The 20,143-nt window shown below is 42.7% G+C and overlaps 1 protein-coding gene across 1 annotated transcript in view; it reads left to right on the forward strand.

The window, feature by feature from the left end:
• Positions 1–20,143, forward strand: part of wdfy4 (WDFY family member 4) — a 312,072-nt gene that overhangs the window by 289,433 nt on the left and 2,496 nt on the right. Inside the window, exons 60-62 of the mRNA XM_072583190.1 lie at positions 5,747–5,929; positions 8,424–8,493; positions 19,050–19,161. Coding sequence (XP_072439291.1) covers positions 5,747–5,929; positions 8,424–8,493; positions 19,050–19,161 — 365 coding nt within the window. The remainder of the gene's footprint in view (positions 1–5,746; positions 5,930–8,423; positions 8,494–19,049; positions 19,162–20,143) is intronic.

Below are 20,143 nucleotides of genomic sequence, written 5' to 3' on the forward strand. Positions count from 1 at the left end.
TAGTCGGTGCCGGATGAAAAGGTCAGCATGGGAGCAGGATGGTTTATTGAAATGGCAAACAACTAGAAGATGCGAGTCATTCTTCTAGACCGAGGGGAAGTGTTCCGCAAAGCAGTCACCCAGTTTGTGTCCTGTCTCGCCAATGTAAAGGTGAACTTTCAGATATACATTTTACTTGTTTGCATAAAGGATGAATTTGCTAGAAGTAGTTCTCAGCAGAGGTCACAAGGTGAGAGTACACAGAATGAGGGAGAATCTGATGCTTCGTTAACAACTAAATTAGTGTGAGCAATGTTTGTGTAAGGATGTAATATTTTAAGCCTTAAATATTAATTTGCAAACAATCAAAGCACCTTTTTCACTGAATGAAACAAGAAACAAGTTTGTGTCCAGTTCTCAATTGAGAATCGCAATGGAATGATATGAGAATCTGAAACTAAATTTCAGTGCCTGGGATTTCTGGAGATCCTAGCTTCCATCTTGGTGTCTGCTTGATGACTGCTTTAATCTCTTGTAACTTGGAAAGAATTGGATAAATTTGCCGAATTCAACTTTGTAAGTGGCCTGCTACTTCGCAACTCCATTCTCCTGGAAGAGTAAGAAGAAGTATTCTCCTCCAGTCTCGCAAAGTGGACTCTGTGCTCTTTCTAATGTTGGTATTTCTCCTGTTTCAATATGCTCTTTGTTTGTGGGTCGTGAATATACACATGGTGTTTGAAATCAAGTAGCTAAAAACAATGACTGCAGATGCTGGAAACCAGATTCTGGATTAGCGGTGCTGGAAGAGCACAGCAGTTCAGGCAGCATCTGAGGAGCACTAAAATCACATTCAGTGTGATTTGTAAGTCCATTGCATAAAAGGAAATGCATCATCTCCAAACTTAACACACTGACTTACGGCAGCCAGCTTCTGGGTCATGAAGCAACAATTTCTGCTGTTTCTGTCAACAAATTCAGCTCATTTTCAGGATTGCCTCTCCTGATTCTATCTCCGATGTACCGGCCCTTTGTAAATGGTTTTCCGACTGGAGGAGTTGCAATCAGTGAATTTACTGTTTGCCCTGAAACTGCCAGGATCAACTTTGTTGGAACAAGAGTGGAATAACTCTTTAAGAAGACTGGGGATAAGAGCTCCAATAGGCGGTATCCAGAAGAGGCTGATTGGGAATATAGTGAGGAAGACATTGAGGTGCAGCTCCCTTGGGGCTGGATCCACACTATATGAACATCCAATGAGCTGAAGCCAAAGAAGTAGCAGATCTTGCTGTTTGCATGATATATCTAATTGCATGGTATAATATTGCTGGAAGTACTATTTTTGATAACATAAAACTATTTTGCCCTCTTCCGATGTGAGAGGAGTGTGGTTGTCTAGTTTGTATATTGTTTTATTGCCACGGGTGCCATTTGTAGCTGGGTAATTTCCTCAACTCCAAATTATACTGTAATAAAAATGTATGATATTGCAGTGAGTATAATCTTTTGCAATTTTAAAATGTTTGGAGCTGGCTCAGGTTTATTACTGTGTTTGTAGTTTCAGTGATAGAAATGGTCTCGCTGTGTCTTTTGTTTTTTTAAAGAATTATCGGGATGATCTTGCTTCATTTGAAACTCACCCAGGATTGACATGTTTATAAGTGACCAACAATCTATTTCTTTAACCGGTTAGATTTAATAATTGAGGAAGAAACAGGAGAACAATGGAGAAAAGGGGACAATTCAAATACAATAAGAGAAATAAAAAAAGGGCAGAAAATTGTGGATAAACACTTTATTGTATCCATCTAAATTGCAGTCTACAATAACCAATGGAAAAAAGGAATAAACTTCACAATCTATCATTGTGACTGTTCCATATCCTGAAAGCAAATTCCATTTCTCTCTGATGGACTTTTCCTCCCTCGAGCGCATGTGCCAGAAAAATGGTAGGGTCACTATCATTGCTCTAACTTGCACTGCCACAAGGGAGTATTGCAGGTGCACAATCCTTTATCCAAAATGCTCAGGACCAGCTGATTTTTGGAATTCAGAATTTTTTGAATTTCAGAGTAAGTGACAGTTTGATGGATGACATTTAAAAAAATCTTACCAAATAGCAGACACACCGTGAGTGAAACGGGCCCTGAAACAGAACTGAAGTTTGCCAATGCTGAGCCACGCCTCCATCACATCCGAGTGACACACATCGAGTGGGTGTGGAGTTGGGTTAACTGTTTGCACACCAAACAACCTTGTCAATGAAAAAAAAACTTCATGATAAAACCTTCAGATTTCTGAGCTTTTCGGAATATGGGATTTCGGATAAAGGGTTGTCTACCTGTACTTTGAAATCTGACAAATTTACAGCACAGGAAGTGGCTATTAGCTGATATGGGTTTACTTCCAACTGGCTGTTTTACATAATGTGGCAACATTGACATTATCTGCTGGATTCAGTGATGATAACACCATTGTATGTGATAGAGGCACAGGTTAGATTGTCTCTTATTGATGACTGTCATTGCCTTGCATTATCTTATCTACGTTCAACCTGTCCCCACACCCTGTAAGAAGTTTTTAAGTTTCAATTAGATCAACTCATTCTTCAAAATTCGAGAGAACACAGGCTCAATTTCCTCAATCTCTCCTCATAAGACAATCCCACCATCCCAAGGTGAATGTCCATTGCATTCCTTTTTATAGCAAGTACATTCTTCTTTGGAAAAAGGAGACCTAAACTGTGCATAACCGCACCAAGGCTTTATGCAGTTGAAGCAAGATATCTCCGCACCTGTAACAGAGGAATACTATGGATAGTGGAAATCTTGAATTATTTTTATCTCTATTCTTGTACTTCCATTCCCTTGTAGTGAAGGCCAGTGTACCATTTGCCTTCCTTACTGATTGTCACACCCACATGTGTCTCATGAACAAGGATATTTGAGTCCTTTTGAACACCAACGCTTACCAGCCTCTCACCATTTAAGAATTATTCTTCCTTTCTGTTTTTCTACCAAAGTGGATAACTTCATACTGATTTACATTATGTCCTATCTGCCATGTTCCTGCCCATTCACTTCGCCTGTCCAGGTTCCATGAAGCCTCCCAGCACCCGCCTCACAACCTTCATTTGGTCACCAGAATATTTAAAATCTTACAATTGGTTTCCACATCCAAATCATTTATACAGATTGTGAACAGGTACTGTCATGATCCTGACCATTCAGTTACCTGACTGCAGCAACCTGAGAAGGATCTATTTTTCTAACTCTCCGCTTTCTCTAATTTTGTTTACCAGGCTCTTGTTTGGAACCTCATCAAAAGCCCCTTAAGCATCCAAATATAACACACCTACTGGCTCTCCTTTATCCATATTAAAATTAACATCTTCAAAAAACCTCCAAGACTCTCAAACATTATTTCCTCTCTATAAATCCATATCAACTCCTCCAATTTTACCATTATTTTCTAAGTGCTAATTCCCACATCTTTTTTAATGGGTTTCAATATTTTCTGTGACATCAGACTAAATAGGTCTTTAGTTCTCCACTGTCTTTCTCCTTCCCATCTTAAATAGTAGGGTTACATTTGCTACTTCCCAATCTGCAAAAACCTTTCCAGACTCTATAAAATTTTGAAGGGTAATTACCAACATTTGCAGTGTCACTATAAACACATCCTTCAATAGTCTGCACTCATAGAATCTCTACAGTGTGGAAACAGGCCGTTTGACTGATCCAATCCACTCCAACCTTCTGAAGTGCATCCCACCTAGACCCACCCAATCCCTGTAACCCTGCACTTACCATGGCTCGTTCAGCTAGCCTGCACACTATGGGCAATTTATCATAGCCAATCCACCTAACATGTACATCTTTGGACTGTGGATGGAAACCCACGCAGAAAATGTGCAAACTCCACACAGACTGTCACTCGAGACTGGAATCGAACCCGGGTGTCTGGTGCTGTTAGGCAGCAGTTCTAACCACTGATCCATTTTACAGTAAAAGTTTCTCATTATTATTGCCTCATTGTAATTTTCAGTTGCTACGAGTAGTTACTCCATCAGCAGGCGCAATTATTTTGAAATCCAAATTCCAAAAATGATACTATCAAAGGGAGGTGATGGCCCAGTGGTACTATCACTGGACTATTAATCCAGCAACCCAGATAATGTTCTGTGGACCCAGGTTTGAATCCTGCCATGGAAGATGGTGGTATTTGAGACGTAATAGAGACGTACAAGATAATACATGGCTTGGAAAGGGTGGACACTAGGAAATTGTTTCCGTTAGGTGAGGAGACTAGGACCCATGGACACAGCCTTAAAATTAGAGGGGGTCAATTCAGAACAGAAATGCGGAGACATTTCTTCAGCCAGAGAGTGGTGGGCCTGTGGAATTAATTGCTGCAGAGTGCAGTGGAGGCCGGGACGCTATATGTCTTCAAGGAAGAGATTGATAGATTCTTGTTGTCTCGAGGAATTAAGGGCTATGGGGAGAATGCGGGTAAGTGGAGTTGAAATGCCCATCAGCCGTGATTGAATGGCGGAGTGGACTCAATGGGCCGAATGGCCTACTTCCACTCCTATGTCTTATGGTGTCATGGTATTTGAATTCTGTTAAAACCTGGAATAAAGAGTCTAACAATGACCACAAATTCATTGTTGGAAAAAAACCCATCTGGTTCACTTTCATCCTTTTAAGGAAAGGAACTGTCCTCCTGACCTAGATATGACTCCAGACCCACAGCAATGTGATTGACTCTTAACTGGCCTCTGGGCAAATAGAGAATGGCAATAAATGCTGGGCCAGCCCTCATCCCATAAATGATTTTTTAAAAACTATTTAAAGTAAATTCTGATTTATTATTGTCACATGTACCTAAGTACGGTGAAAAGTTTTGTTTTGTGTGCAGTACAGGCAAATCATACCATACAAAGTGCATTAGGGTAATGGAACAGAGCGAGGAATACAATGTTACAGCTGAAGAGAAGGTACAAAGAGCGAGCTCAATATTAAATTTGAAATTTGAAAGGCCTATTCAGGTGTCTAATAAGAGCGGGGAAGAAGCTGTTCGCCTTTCATTGTATACCTTTCATCACGCAACTGCCCAATTTTAGTCTCCATTGATATCTAAACGTAATATTAGACAGGTAAAAAAAAATCAATGTTCTACTTGATCTGGTGCATTTCCCACCCACTAAGTTTGTTTAACTTTACTCCCTTAGTGTCGTTCATGAGGTTTTATTTCTACAGTCTACAATATTTTGTCAATAGCCTTGTAAGTATTTCTTTTTATAGCATTTGTCCAATTTCTTCCTAAAAGCTACTGTTGGATCTGCCTCCCTCTCAGGCCGTGCATTTCAGATCACAAGAACTCACAGTGTGCAAAGTTCGCTGTTACGTACACACCCAAAACCTCACATCATTTTCAAAGTCTGCACCCAAGCTCTCCTGAACTCTGTCTTTACAGGGATGTGGGTGCACCTTGGGGATAAGGTCAGTCTTTGTTCATACCTCATGGTTGGGCATTCACTGGTTAGGCTTCATCCTTAAGGTTGACTGAGGCTTTGTGGGGAACTGGGGACTGATAGTTGCTGGTTTGTAGAATCTGGTAGAGCTGCTAATTCCCATTGAGCTGGTGCGTTGTACCAAGAGTCGCACATTCGGGATGGAGGAGTGAAATTTGAGAATGTTCCTGCTCCCTATGTAACCATGTATGTGGGTGTTCAGTCAGCTCACTGATTTCCATTCTGTTACTTCAGGGTGACATTGCCACTTGTGCAGGGACCTTCCTCTACCTGTGGACAATCAATGGGCAGCCGATTGTAAGTGTCAACACGGCCTCGGACCCGACAGAGGAGATTCTGTGCTGCTGCTTCACTGAGGCCCACGAATGGGACTTGCACAATGTTGTCGTGACAGGGTGTGCTAACGGCATTGTGCGGGTAAGTGTCACCAGCAGCGGGTAAAGAACAGGCGCCTTTTTGCTCCACACGACTTAGTGTCAAGGGTCAAGTGAGCCAGAGTTTTGTGCATCCAGAGTTTTCAGGTCATTTTCTCCTGGGGTTGTCCACGCTTTCCCCACCTCTCATTCTTCTCCCACCTGAAATACACTGCCCTATACTGGTGGTGTGCTGAGAGTAGCAGTGTGTGAGCGCTGAAGGTCAGCTACGGAAAGCATCATAGATGATCCAAGGATGTAAATGCCTTGGAAACACTTCAGAGAAGGTCTACGTGACTAATATCTGGAATGGGCGAGTTGTCTTTTGAGGGAAGGTTGGACGTGCTGGGCATGTGTCTGCTGGTGTCTGGAAGATTTGAAGAAGACACACAATAGCATGAGCGATCTTGACAGGGTGGATGTGGAAGGAATCACTTGCTGTTTACAAATTAGGAAGTCCGCCATTAAGAAGTTGGGAATCTTTTTCCACAAAGGATTGTGGTTTTCGATCCCTCCTCCTGAAAAGACAGTAGAAGCAAAGTCTTTGAATAGGTTTAAGGCAGAGATACTGAGATCCTTGACAAACCAGGAGCTGCAAAGTAATTCAGACGAGGGAGGAATGTGGAGTAATTAGATCAGCCATCAAATTATTGAATGGGGTAGCAGATTTGAGGGGCTGATTGGCCTACACCTGTTCACATGATGCTGTCCGCATTAATGCTGTCAGACGGAGTGCTGGGTGTCAGTTGGAACTGAGGACTCATGGATTTCTTCCCCCTAACCAAGCCAATGCCCCTCGAACCCACTGCCCTGTGTCTGCCCTCTCCTTTGGAGTTACCAGTGCAAGTTACCATTGCTCTGTCCACAATACCAAGACCTGGGTTTGAAGACTTCACGATAAATGCTCCTGAAACTAGTCAGAAATGGGGAAATGTGACATTCTAGCCTAAGGGTCAGGTATGGGCACCTCTACTGTCCAATCGCCAATCTGTGCCCATCATATAAATCTTGGCTTCATGCAGCCCTTAGAGGGACTCAGATTCGGACAGACCGTATAGTTGCTCTATTCTGTACTGGATCAACATTGACCAGGTCTCTTGACACTCTGCCCTGCAGACTCTCTGTGTTACCTCCCTCTAGTTTCTACCCTCATTTAGAATGCATTCTCTTTGTCTGAAAAAGGACAATTTACACTGAAGAAATATTGCGTGACCCATACACAGCCCAGAGCCGTCTTCCCACATATTATTTAACTTTTACAAATGAGGAAGATAAATGCAAAGTACAATAGTTGAAACCTGTTCCATTGCTAATGTGTTGGACAAATAGATAATTGATTTTGTTTCTTATAATCCTTTAATGAACAATATATGGAATTGTTTTGCCTTACCCAGAGAACAGACCACAACCCGAAGCACATGCTTTATTAGACTCCTGTACAAATTGCCTTACTCAAATTTAAAACAAGGAAGTATTGAAGTATTAACCAATAGACTTGGACAGCTGGTGCATCTTTGTGTAAAGATTCATTTCTGAACCTTCCTCTCTCACTGTGTTCACCTCGTATTTTACCCCAGTGTTATATTCCTTACTGAACAAGATGAATTTGGCAGCAACATGCCTGCGTGTCAAAGGAGTGAAATGCAATGTATGTTTCCTTCTGTTCCCTCCATCCTCACTGTCTTCAAATGACACTTGAGTATCTTCTCCTCAGTTTTTTTGGAGTCTTCTCAAACCATTGGAATTCCTTGGTACATTTCTGTGTTCTTCTGCAATCCTTAGACTTCTAAGACCAAATAATATGTCAATCATAGTTTTGAGCTTTGTGATTGCTTTCAGTCTTAGTTCATTGATGGCCCTCCAATTAGTTCTTCAGTTTTGTACATTGGTCTGTTGCAGTACTGTAAATTCAATCAGCCTCACTGCTGTCTGCTGTTTGTGCACTATGAGAGTATCCATCCAATCTTCCTTCTTTCCAACTCCATCAACACATCCTTATATTCCTTTCTCTCTCATATACGAGTGTACTATCTCTGTAAAGGCATCATCTGTGATTTGCCTCCATTGAGTAAGCTATTCTGGATAAAGAAATTGCTGCCGAGTTATTTATGGCAATTGCAGCAGACCTGCATGCAGTTGGTTTTGTGGTTAGCTCGTAGAATCCCTGCAGGACATTCAGCCCATCCCGCAGAAGAGCATCCCACCCCGACCCATTCCCTACCCAATCCCAATAACCTTGCATTTCCCATGGCCAATCCAACCAACCCCTATGTCTTTGGACTGTGGGAGGAAACCAGAGGACCTTGAGGAAACCCACAAAGAAACTGGAGAATATGCAAACTGTACTCAGACAGTTGCCCGTAGGTGGAATGGACCCTGGTCCCTGGCGCTGAGAGGCAGCAGTGCTAACTATTGACCCACTCAGGCAAGGTGGTTTGCTTTTGCTGCAAATTTTAAGGAGCAAGTTTATAACATTCTGGATTATTTCCAATTTACAGCTGTGGAAGACAGAGTTTCAAAGACTGCAAGTCACCAAGAATGACGGAGGGAGAGCGGCGGAAAAGAACGGTAATGTTTGTGTATCATGTGTCTGACTCACTGGGCAGAATAACCACAGCATACCTGGGAGCTTACCCTCCACAGAGTGTCACTCTGGTTTGACACAGCAGTGGACAGTTTGCAGATGAGTTGATGGCTTGCATGGCAACTTGTCCATGCGCCTGATGACTTCTGTCTTTGAAGTACTGAGCAAAGATGTTAAATATTTGCTGTATTGACTTTTTGTTGCGTGAGATGTTGCTCTGGTATCGTTGAACCTAAAAGCTGGGAACAAACAAGAGCAAGCTACAAGCCAAAATAAAAGGAATCAGTTACTTATGATAATATTGCTAGTGTACTTGACAGTCCCTGTTGGGCCAACAGGGCATGGTTGATTGCTAACAAAATGCCACACAGCACACATTCCATCTTCAGTACTTTCAAGAATTAGAGTCATAGCATCATAGTGATGTACAGCATGGAAACAGACCCTTCAATCTAACTTGTTCGTGCCGACCAGATATCCCAACCTAATCTAGTCCCACTTGCCAGCATCTGGCCCATATCCCTCCAAACCCTTCCTATTCATTTACCCATCCAGATGCCTTTTAAATGTTGCAATTGTATTAGCCTCCACCACTTCCTCTGACAGCTCATTCCATACAGGTACCACCCTCTGCATGAAAATGTTGCCCCTTAGGTCTCTTTTATATCTTTCCCCTCTCACCCTAAACCTATGCCCGCTAGTTCTGGACTCCCCTGCCCCAGGGAAAAGACTTCGTCCATGCCCCTCATGACTTTATAAACCTCTATTCGGTCACCCCTCAGCCTCCGACGCTCCAGGAAAACAGCCCTACCCTAATCAGCCTCTCCCGATAGCATAATTCTTCCAATTCTGGCACAATCCTTGTAAATCTTTTCTGAACCCTTTCAAGTTTCACAACATCCTTCGGAAAGGAAGGAGACCAGAAAAGCATGCAATATTCCAAAGGTGGCATAACCAATGTCCTGTACAGCTACAACATGACCTTCCAACTCCTGTACTCAATACTCTGACCAATGAAGAAAAGTATACCAAATGCCTTCTTCACTGTCCTATCTACCTGTGACTCCACTTTCAAGGAGCTATGAACCTGCACTCCAAGGTCTCTTTGTTCAGCAACACTCCCTAGGACCTTACCATTAAGTGTATAAATGCTGCTAAGAATTGCTTTCCAAAATGCAGCACCTCACATTTACCTGAATTAAACTCCATCTGCCACTTCTCAGCCCATTGGCCCATCTGATCAAGATCCCGTTGTAATCTGAGGTAACCTTCGCTGTCCACTACACCTCTAATTTGATGTCAGCTGCAAACTTACTAACTATATGTGTTATGCTCACATCCAAATCATTTATATAAATGACAAAAAGTAGAGGACCCAGCAGCGATCCTTGTGGCACTCCACTGGTCACAGTCTGATAAGCAACCCTCCACCACCACACCTTTGATCCAGTTCGGTATTGAAATAGCTAGTTCTCCCTGTATTCCATGAGATCTAACCTTGCTAACCAGTCTCTCATGGGGAACCTTGTTGAACAGCTTACTGAGGTCCATATAGATCACATCTATTGCTCTGCCCTCATCAATGAACTTTGTTACTTCTTAAAAAACTCAATCATTTTTGTGAGACATGATTTCCCATGCACAAAGCCATGTTGACTATCCCTTTCCAAATAGATGTACATTCTGTCCCTCAGAACTCCCTCCAACAACTTGCCCATCACAGACATCAGGCTCTATTGTTCCCTGGCTTTTCCTTACCACATTTCTTAAACGGTGACACCGCGTTAACCAACCTCCAGTCTTTCAGCACCTAACCTATGACTATCGATGATACAAATATCTCAGCAAGAGGCCCAGCAATCACTTCTGTAGCTTCCCACAGAGTTCTAGGGTACACCTGATCAGGTCCTGGGCATTTATCGACTTTTATGCATTTCAAGACATCCAGCACTTCCTCCTCTGTAATATGGACATTTTTCAAGATGTCACCATCTATTTCCCCAAATTCTATATCTTCCATGCCTTGCTCCACAGTAAACACGGATGCAAAATACTCGTTTAGTATCTCCCTCATCTCCTGCGTCTCCACACAAAGGCCGCCTTGCTGATCTTTGAGAGGCACTATTGTCTTCCTAGTTACCCTTTTTGTCCTTAGTATATTTGTAAAAACACTTTGGCTAACCCTTAACCCTATTTACCAAAGCTATCTCATGTCCCGTTTTTGCCCTCCTGATTTCTCTCTCACATGTACTCCTATTGCCTTTATACTCTTCTAATGATTCACTTGATCTATCTAATCTATATCTGACATATGCTTCCTTCTGTTTCTTAACCAAATCCTCAATTTCTCTAGTCATTCAGCATTCCCTACACCTACCAGCCCTTTGTTTCACCCTAACAGGAATATACTGTCTCTAGGCTCTTGTTATCTCATTTCTGAAGGCTTCCTATTTTCCAGCCATCCCTTTACCTCGTTCATTTCTTTTGAATTTTTTGAGTAGCGTTTAATTCAGGAATATCTTGCTGTATTATTGCTCTTCTTCCTTTCCCTGAAGGCTGGGGTGGTGGTGGTCTAGTGGTAATGACACTGGACTGGTAATCAATACAGAGAGCCTCTTCTGATCACGAGTTCAGCTTCCACCATGGCCTGTGGTGAAACCTGAATTCATTAAAAACCATGAATGAATGGTTCACGTAATGGCTACATAACCATTATTGATCTTCATAAATACCTATCTGATTCACTAATGTCCTTTTAAGGAAGGATATTGCCATCCTCACCTGGTCTTAGTCTACAAGTGACTTCAAACCCATAGCAATGACTCTCATCTCTCCTTTGAAATGACCGAGAGAGCCAACCAGTTCAAGGTTAGCCAGGAATAAGCAGCAGACAATGGCGTAACATTTGCTGTCATCTGCAGCAACCTAAGTCACCTCCATCTTCCCATGTTGTAGTCGGGAATAAAGAATCCAAATGTTAGTCTGTACTCTCTCAGTCAGAAGGATGTGGCTGATTCAGACCAAAGTTACCAGGTTCAATCTCTGACCTCTGTTGATCTCCAGATCAAAATATCTCTAGGTTAAGGTCAGAATCGGTTTGTTCCATGTCTGAGCACCATCCTTCCTGTTCCACCACACACACACTCCCCCACATTCCCACATCCCATGAAGTGTCAGGGTGTAAATGTTGGATGAAGATGTGATCAGGTTCAGCTGTGATGCCTTCCACAGTTGAGAGACTGCTGCCACTCTGAATGTAGGCTCTTACTCCAACACACAACCATGCAAGCACAATGCAATAGGCATGTGGACGTTTAAACACTTCAAACACACCAAAGATTCCTGACTCCAAATTGCAATCCCAGCTAAACTTGAACCTGGAGTTCAAGGTACCTTTGAAAAGAAAATCCCGTAAACCAGCCCAGAGGAAGTGAATTGTGTTACAAGAACATGCAACAAATCACAGTATGAAAATCTATACGTTCATTTCAAGTTACAACATTAGTCGATCTGTTAAAAGTGCACAGTAAGAAAGTTCATTAATTATAAATAAGTAACTGAACAGTAGTGTGTGATGGCGAATTATGCAAACAGCACAGAACTTGGCTGGAAAATGGCTAAATATATATTGTCTTTGGTCAGATTATTGGGAGCAGTGTCTTGAAATGGAATGATTCTAAAATCAACCTCTAATGGTGACACAGCAACAATCATAAGAGTATGTTATTGCTGTAGGCACTAATGCGTTCAGTGGTTAATGTCGAACAAAATAAGCTGTTTCAGCCTGACCAGAAAATTAGAAGTGGAGGATACAGCCTGAATCTGAAGAGGGTTAAAATCAAAACTAATGTATGGAAACATTTTCTTCAGTGAGTGAGTGGTCAGTCTATGGAGCCACTCCCGTAGGAGACGGTGAAAGCTGATATATTGATTCATTCAAAAACAAATTAGCTATACTACTTTCTGTAAGTAACATTTTAGCTTTCAGTTGAGGAGTAATTTGGGACATGTCATGCTGAGTGGAACATTGGGAGGAAAAGATAACTTTGGATCTCCTCAGAGCTCCTCCAACACAGGAGTTTCCTCCTGTCAAATCTGGGTCAGACTAAATCAGAGTAACATTTGCATCATACAAATGGTTTGTAATGACCATCTCCCATAAGAGACCATCCCTTGACATTCAATAGTGTTACCATCACTGAATCTCCCACTATCAACATCCTAAAGGGTTACTGAAGCTTAACTGGACTTGTAACGAAAAAAATAGTGACTATAAGAACATGTCAGAGGCTAGGAACTCACTTCCTGAATCACCAAAGTCTGTCCACCATCAAAAAGGCACAAGTTAGGAGTGTGAGGGAAAACTCCCCATTTGCCTGGATGGGTGCAGCTTCAACATCACCAGAGAAACTTGACATTATCCAGGACAGCGACCATAATTCTATTAGTTTTTAAATAGTGAGGGAAAAGGATAGACCAGATCTAAAAGTTAAAGTTCTAAATTGGAACAAGGCCAATTTTGACGGTATTAGGGAAGAACTTTCAAAAATTGTTATGGGGGTGGTGCTGGTGGGGTGGATGTTTGCAGGTAAAGGGACGGCTGGAAAATAGGAAGCCTTCAAAATGAGATAGTGAGAGTCCAGAGACAGTGTGTTCCTGTTAGAGTGAAAGGCAAGACTGGTAGGTACAGGGAATGCTGGATGACTAGAGAAATTGAGGTTTTAGTCAAGAAAAACCAAGGAAGCATATATCAAGTACAGATAGCAGAGATTGAGTGAACCATTGCAAGAGCATAAAGGCAGTAGGAGTATAATCTGAGTCACGGCATTGCGGGTTGGCAATGACACGGCATTGAAAGCATTGTTTTTTTGGGGCGGCACGGTGGCTCAGTGGTTAGCACTGCTGCCTCACAGTGCCAGGGACCCGGGTTCAATTCCAGCCTCGGGAATGTTTGCACATTCTCCCCGTGTCTGCGTGGGTCTCCTCCCACAGTCCAAAGATGTGGAGGTTGGGTGAATTGGCCATGCTAAATTGCCTATAGCATTAGTCAGAGGTGAATGTAGCAGAATGGGTCTGGGTGGGTTGCTCTTCAGAGGGTCGATGTGGACTTGTTGGGCCAAAGGGCCTGTTTCCACACTGTAGGGAATCTAATCTAATCTAATCTAATCATAATGAAGTGGGAAATCAGGAGGGCAAAAAGGGGACATGAGATAGCTTTGGCAAATAGGGTTAAACAGAATCCAAAAGGATTCTACAATTACATTAAGGACAAAAGGGTAACTAGGGAGAGAATAGGGCTCCTTAAAGATCAGCAAGGCCACCTATGTGAGGAACTGCAGGAGATGGGGAAGATATTAAATGGGTATTTTGCGTCCGTGTTTACTGTGGAGAAGGACATGGAAGATATAGAATGTGGGGAAACAAATAACCGACGTCTTGAAAAATGTCCATGTTACAGAGGAGGTGGTATTGGATGTCTCAAAATAAATAAAAGTGGATAATTCCCCAGGACATGATCAGATGTACTCTAGAACACTGTGGGAAGCTAGGGAAGTGATTCCTGGGCCCCTTGCTGAGATATTTGTATCATTGATAGCCATAGGTGACCTGCCAGAAAACTGGATGTTGGCTAACATGGTGCCACTATTTAAGAAAGGTGGTAAGAAAAAGCCAGGGAACTATAGACTGGTGAGCCTGACCTCAGTGGTGGGCAGGTTGTTGGAGAGAATCCTGAGGGACAGGACTTACATATATTTGGAAAAGCAAGGACTGATTAGAGATAGTCAACATGGCTTTGCGCATGGGAAACCATGTCTCACAAACTTAACTGAGTTTTTTGAAGAAGTAACAAAGTGGATTAATTAAGTCAGAGCAGTGGATGTGATCTATATGGACTTCAGTAAGGCGTTCAGCAAGATTCCTCATGGTAGACTGGTTATCAAGGTTAGATCACATGGAATAGAAGGAGAACTAGCCATTTGGATACAAAACTAGCTCGAAGGTAGAAGAATGAGGGTGGTGGTGGAGGGTTGCTTTTTGGACTGGAGGCCTGTGACCAGTGGTGTGCCACAAGGATCGGTACTGGGTCCACTACTTTTCGTCATTTATAGAAATGATTTGGATTGAACATAGGAGGTATAGTTAGTAAGTTTGCTGATGACACCAAAATTGGTGATGTAGTGGACAGAAAAGAAGGTTACCTCAGACTACAACGGGATCTTGATCAGATGGGCCAATGGAGTTTAATTGAGATAAATGTAAGATAATACATTTTGAAAAGCCAAAGTAGGGCAGGATGTATACACTTAATGGTAAGATCGTGTGGAACATTGCTGAACAAAGAGACCTTGGATTGCAGGTTCATAATTCTTTAAAAGTGGAGTTGCAGGTTGACAGGATAGTTTGGTATGCTTGCCTTTATTGGTCCATACAATGAATATAGGAGTTGGGAGACCATGTTTTGGCTGTATAGAACATCGGTTTGTCTACTTTTGGAATATTGCATGCAGTTCTGGACTTCCTGCTATAGGAGGGATGTTGTGAAATTTGGAAGGGTTCAGAAAAGATTTACAAGGATGTTGTCAGGGTTGGAGGATTTGAGTTATAGTGAGAGACTGAACAGACTGGGGCTATTTTCCTTGGAGTGTCAGAGACTGAGGGATGACCTTATACAGGTTTATAAAATCATTAGAGGCATGGATAGGATAAATAGAGAAGGTATTTTCCTTGGGATGGGGAAATCCAGAACTAGTGGACATAGGCCTAGGGTGAGAGGGGAAAGATTTAAAAGGTATCGAAGGGGCAACCTTACCACAGAGAGGGTGGTGCAGTTATGGAATGAGCTGCCAGAGAAATTGATGGCAACTGGTACAATTACAACATTTAAAATGCATCCGGATGGATATATGAATAGGGAAGGTTTGGAGGGATATGGGCCAAATTCTTGCAAATGGGACTAGATTAATTTACAATATCGAGTCAGCATGGACGATTTGGACCAAAGGGTCTGTTTCCATGCTGTACATCTCTCTGACTCAATGATAAAGCAACCCACTTGATTGGCACTACATCCTGAAACATTCAATCTCTCCACCACCGCCGCTCAGTAGCAGCAGTGTGTACTATCTACAAAATGAACTGCAGAAATTCACCAAAAATCCTCAGACAGCGCCTTCCAAACCCCCGATCACTTACATCTAGAAGGACAAGGGCAGTAGATACATAAGAACACCACCACCTTCACCTTCCCCTCCAAGACACTCACCATCCTGACTTGGAGAAAGTAAGGACTGCAGATGTTGGAAATCAGATTCAAGAGTGTAGTGCTGGAAAAGCACAGCAGGTCATGGAACATCTGAGGAGCAGGAGAATCGATGTTTTGGGCAAAAACCCTTCACCAGGAAGCTCATCATAAGCCCTTCCTGATGAAGGACTTGTGCCCGAAAAGTTGACTCTCCTGCTCCTCAGATGCTGCGTTACCTGCTGTGCATTTCCAGCACTACACTCTTGCCACCATACTGACTTGGAAATATATCGCCATTCCGTCACTATCACTGGGTCAAAATCCTGAAATTCCCTCCCTAAGGGCATGGGGGTCAACTTATAGCAAATGGACTGCAGTGGTTCAAAAAGGAAGCTTAACACCACCTTTAGAAGGACAACTAGGGACAGGCAATAAATGCTAGTTAGCCAGTGATACCCACACCCTACAAGTGAGTAAAACAAATGTTGATAAAGAACAATTCCTATAATTACTGATGCAATTGTTTTTGGTTTAATTGAGTATGAGAATGATTGAGTACAAACTGGATGCATCTTGGTTTTTAATCTGTTAAAGTTCCCATGGTTTTAACACACAAGCTACTATTTCTCTGGCTGTTTTTAATTGAGCTATTAATCCCTTTTATTTACTGCGTGTAAGATCTCTCATTCGAATAACATATGGTGAGTGTGAGCTGAATTAATTCCACTCGATAACCAATATCTGCAACAATAATTTCCACCTTTGACTTTCTCTTCTTACATTGGAACCTTGAACACTTGGTGTAGCTGATCACATTTCACACCCAGACTGCTCTGCATTCAACCTGGAGGAACTGCACGATGTGCCTTTTTCTTCTTGAATCAAAAGACATCCATTGTGGAAGTTGGCAGAGGGATTAGAAAGGTTTAGAATTGCCTTGACCATTGCATCACCTTCCCCATATAATGGTACCAGGTCCAAAGTCACATGATACCAGGTTATAGTCCAATAGATGTATTTGAAATCACGAGCTTTCAAATCGCTGCTCCTTTGTCACGTGAAATCACTCACGTGATGAAAGGGCAGTGCTCTGAAAGCTTGTGATTTCAAATAAACCCATTGGACCATAACCGGGTAACATGTGACTTCTGCCTTTACCCAGCCTAGTCTCCACATCATATTCTGGTATCAACAGCAGATGCCACTCACAAAGCACTGCATGCAGAAATATTTGTCATACTTCCTTCAAAATGTGACCCCACCCCTCCGACACCATCTGCCCCATCCTGCCATATTTTCTCTCCCTGACCCACTGTTTTGGCAGGTGGCAATATATTTGGACACCTTTCCAGATTTTACCACAGTTTCCCAGGACTATTTGCTGACTCTGTTCCAAGGGTAAGATGAGAGTATCAGCAAAATGTTCAACTCAAACCTCAGAGGTTAGTTGTGACCTTACAGAAGTTTATAAAATTATGCAGGGCATGAATAGGGTGAACAGCCGAGGTAGGGGAATCCAAAACTAGAGGGCATAGGTTTAAGGTGAGAGGGGAAAGGTTTAAAAAGGAACCTAAGGGGCAACTTTTTCACACAGAGGGTGGTGCATGTATGGAATGAGCTGCCAGAGGAAGTGGTGGAGGCTGGTACAATTACAACATTCAAAAGGCATCTTGATGGGTATATGAATAGGAAGGGTTTCGAGGGATATGGGCCAAATGCTTGCAAATGGGACTAGATTAATTTACGATATCTGGTCAGCATGGACGAGTTGGATCAAAGGGTCTGTTTCCATGCTGTACAGCTGAATGATTCTACAAAGGACATTAGAATCTATGCCTGTTCTTGCGCAACTTTTTAAAATTCATTCACGGGATATGGACATCGCTGAGCAGGCAGCATTTGTTGCCTATCATTGACTGCCCAGAAGGCAGTTCAGAGTTCATCACGTTGCTGTGGGTCTGGAGTCACATGTAGGCCAGACCAGATAAGGATAGCTGTTTCCTTCCCTAAAGGGCATTAGTAAACCAGATGTTTTATTTTCCCAACAATCGATTCATGATCATCATTAGACTCTTAATTCCATGTTAATCCCACATCTGCCATGGGTCAGATTACCTGGATCTCTGAATTAACAATCCAGTGGTAATACCACAAGACCATTGCCACCTCCTGTTAAAATGTAAACATCAAAGTGTAAGGAACATCAGGCTATTTCTTATGGCACGTCCATGAAATGAGATCATTGATCCATCACAATTCCACCTTCCTACCCCAATCCCAAGTTCAGTACCGCAGTCGACACTGGGATAGCGAGCAGGAGCAGAAACCCCCCAGCTGATTTATTTTTCCTTTTTCTGTCAAGCTGAGGCCTGCCATCCATCGCCGCTTGGCATCAGTCTGGGCTCAAACTGTGCCCCACCCACCCTCCCCCCATATGCCCATCAAACAAACCTGTCACAAATGATACTGTTTCCCTTCTAATCTGTTATCAAGAGACCAGACCATAGAACTGCAGATCTCCCAGAAAGCGCATACTCTTGGATAATTTACCCCACCTGAGGGCAGACAGTGAGGATGGGTTGCTCCTCTGTCAGTGAAGTTGCTCAGGGGAGCAGCATGGACAGGGCCCCGTGATATCCTACTGCCTTGTCAGTCGAGTAATAGCTCACTTTGTAAGATGATAACATTCGAAATAACAATCCAGGCCTGTTGGTTAAGATTGAATGCCACAAACAAAAAGACTTTGTGCGGGTTGCCAATCACATTGCACCTCCATGTCTTGTTTTTCCTTTTACAAAACAGAAAATAAGTGGTAATTATAGGCTTCAAGTACCTTGCACGATGGTTTGTGTCTGGGAATTAAATAGTAATTTCCCCCATTGTTGTAGGTAATTATGGCCTCAATTACCATTGCATACTTTCGAATCGAGTTGGAGCTCAGAACAGGAAAATAGCTACTCTAGCTGTTATTATTTAACTGCATGCAATTGTTTGTTTAGCCATGGAGATCAATAGCAAAGAGAGATGTCAGACACATTCAACCAAGGATGAGTCACTGCTGACCTAACTGTGCAAGTTAGAAGGCATTTAATAATGCACAAATCTGAATTCCTGATTAGAGCTCAGCATCGCTGAACAGCATGATTAAAATTTAATTAAATTGGGACATCCCCTCACATTACCGGACAGGCAGAGATTAACCCTGGATGTTTACTGCGAGTGCTACCTGTTTGCCATTAAAGAGACATCTACTTGACGAAGCAATGACCGTGGCTTTTAATATTCCCTCCACCACAGGTTACAAATGGGAACGGCACCTTGTCCTTTGTCAAGAGCTGAGCAGAAGCAGCACATCCGCAGGGAAACAGAACAAGAGGAGCCCTGCAGTCACAGCACTGGGCATCTCCAGGTAGCATGTTGGTTCTTCTAGGATTTGGAGCGCGTTCACAGGGAAGGTGGATTTCTGAGCCAGTGATCACAATTACAGCCTCGGGAACTGAATGTCATTTCAATTAGTGCTGTAACCTATATCCTGCATAAAATCCAGGGTCATCCCCAGTTCAAAAGCTGCTGGGTGAGGAATTCCACACCCCCTTTTAACGCCAGAGTGGAACTTAACTTTATAAAAACCGAAAGGACTGCTGGAAATCAGAAACAAAAACAGAGATTCTGTTTTTGAGGTTTAAATTTGTTTGGAACACTCTAGGGCGGCACGGTGGCACAGTGATTAGCACTGCTGCCTCACAGCGCCAGAGACCTGGGTTCAATTCCCGCCTCAGGCGACTGTCTGTGTGGAGTTTGCACATTCTCCCAGTGCCTGCGTGGGTTTCCTCCGGGTGCTCCGGTTTCCTCCTACAATCCAAAGATGTGCAGGTCAGGTGAATTGGTCATGCTAAATTGTCTGTAGTGTTAGGTGTAGGGGAGTGGGTCTGGGTGGGTTGCTCTTCGGAGGGTCGGTGTGGACTTGTTGGACCGAAGGGCCTGTTTCCACACTGTAAGTAATTAATCTAATTGGTGCACCAACAGAAATTGCTGGAAAAGCTCAGCCAGTCTGGCCACACCTGCGGAGAGAAAGCAGAATTTATGTTTCGAGTCGAGTGATCCTAACTCAGTTCTGAGGGAGGGTCACTCGACCTGAAAGGTTAACTCTGATTTCTCTCCACAGATGCTGCCAGACCTGCTGAGCTTTTCCAGCAATTTTTTGTTTCTGATTTCCAGCATCCGCAGGTCTTTTGATCTTTACACTGTAATTGGCATTTCTTTAATTCTTTGAATTATTTGAAGTCAAAAATGGAATGCACAGCCAGTCATTTAGGGCAATTCCACACGCAGTATTTTCTGTAGGGTGTAGCCACCTTTTTGTTTGAAATGTGTCCAATTGCTTTCATTCT

This window comes from Chiloscyllium punctatum, chromosome 13, assembly GCF_047496795.1.
Source record: "Chiloscyllium punctatum isolate Juve2018m chromosome 13, sChiPun1.3, whole genome shotgun sequence".
Classification (NCBI taxonomy): Eukaryota; Metazoa; Chordata; class Chondrichthyes; order Orectolobiformes; family Hemiscylliidae; genus Chiloscyllium; species Chiloscyllium punctatum.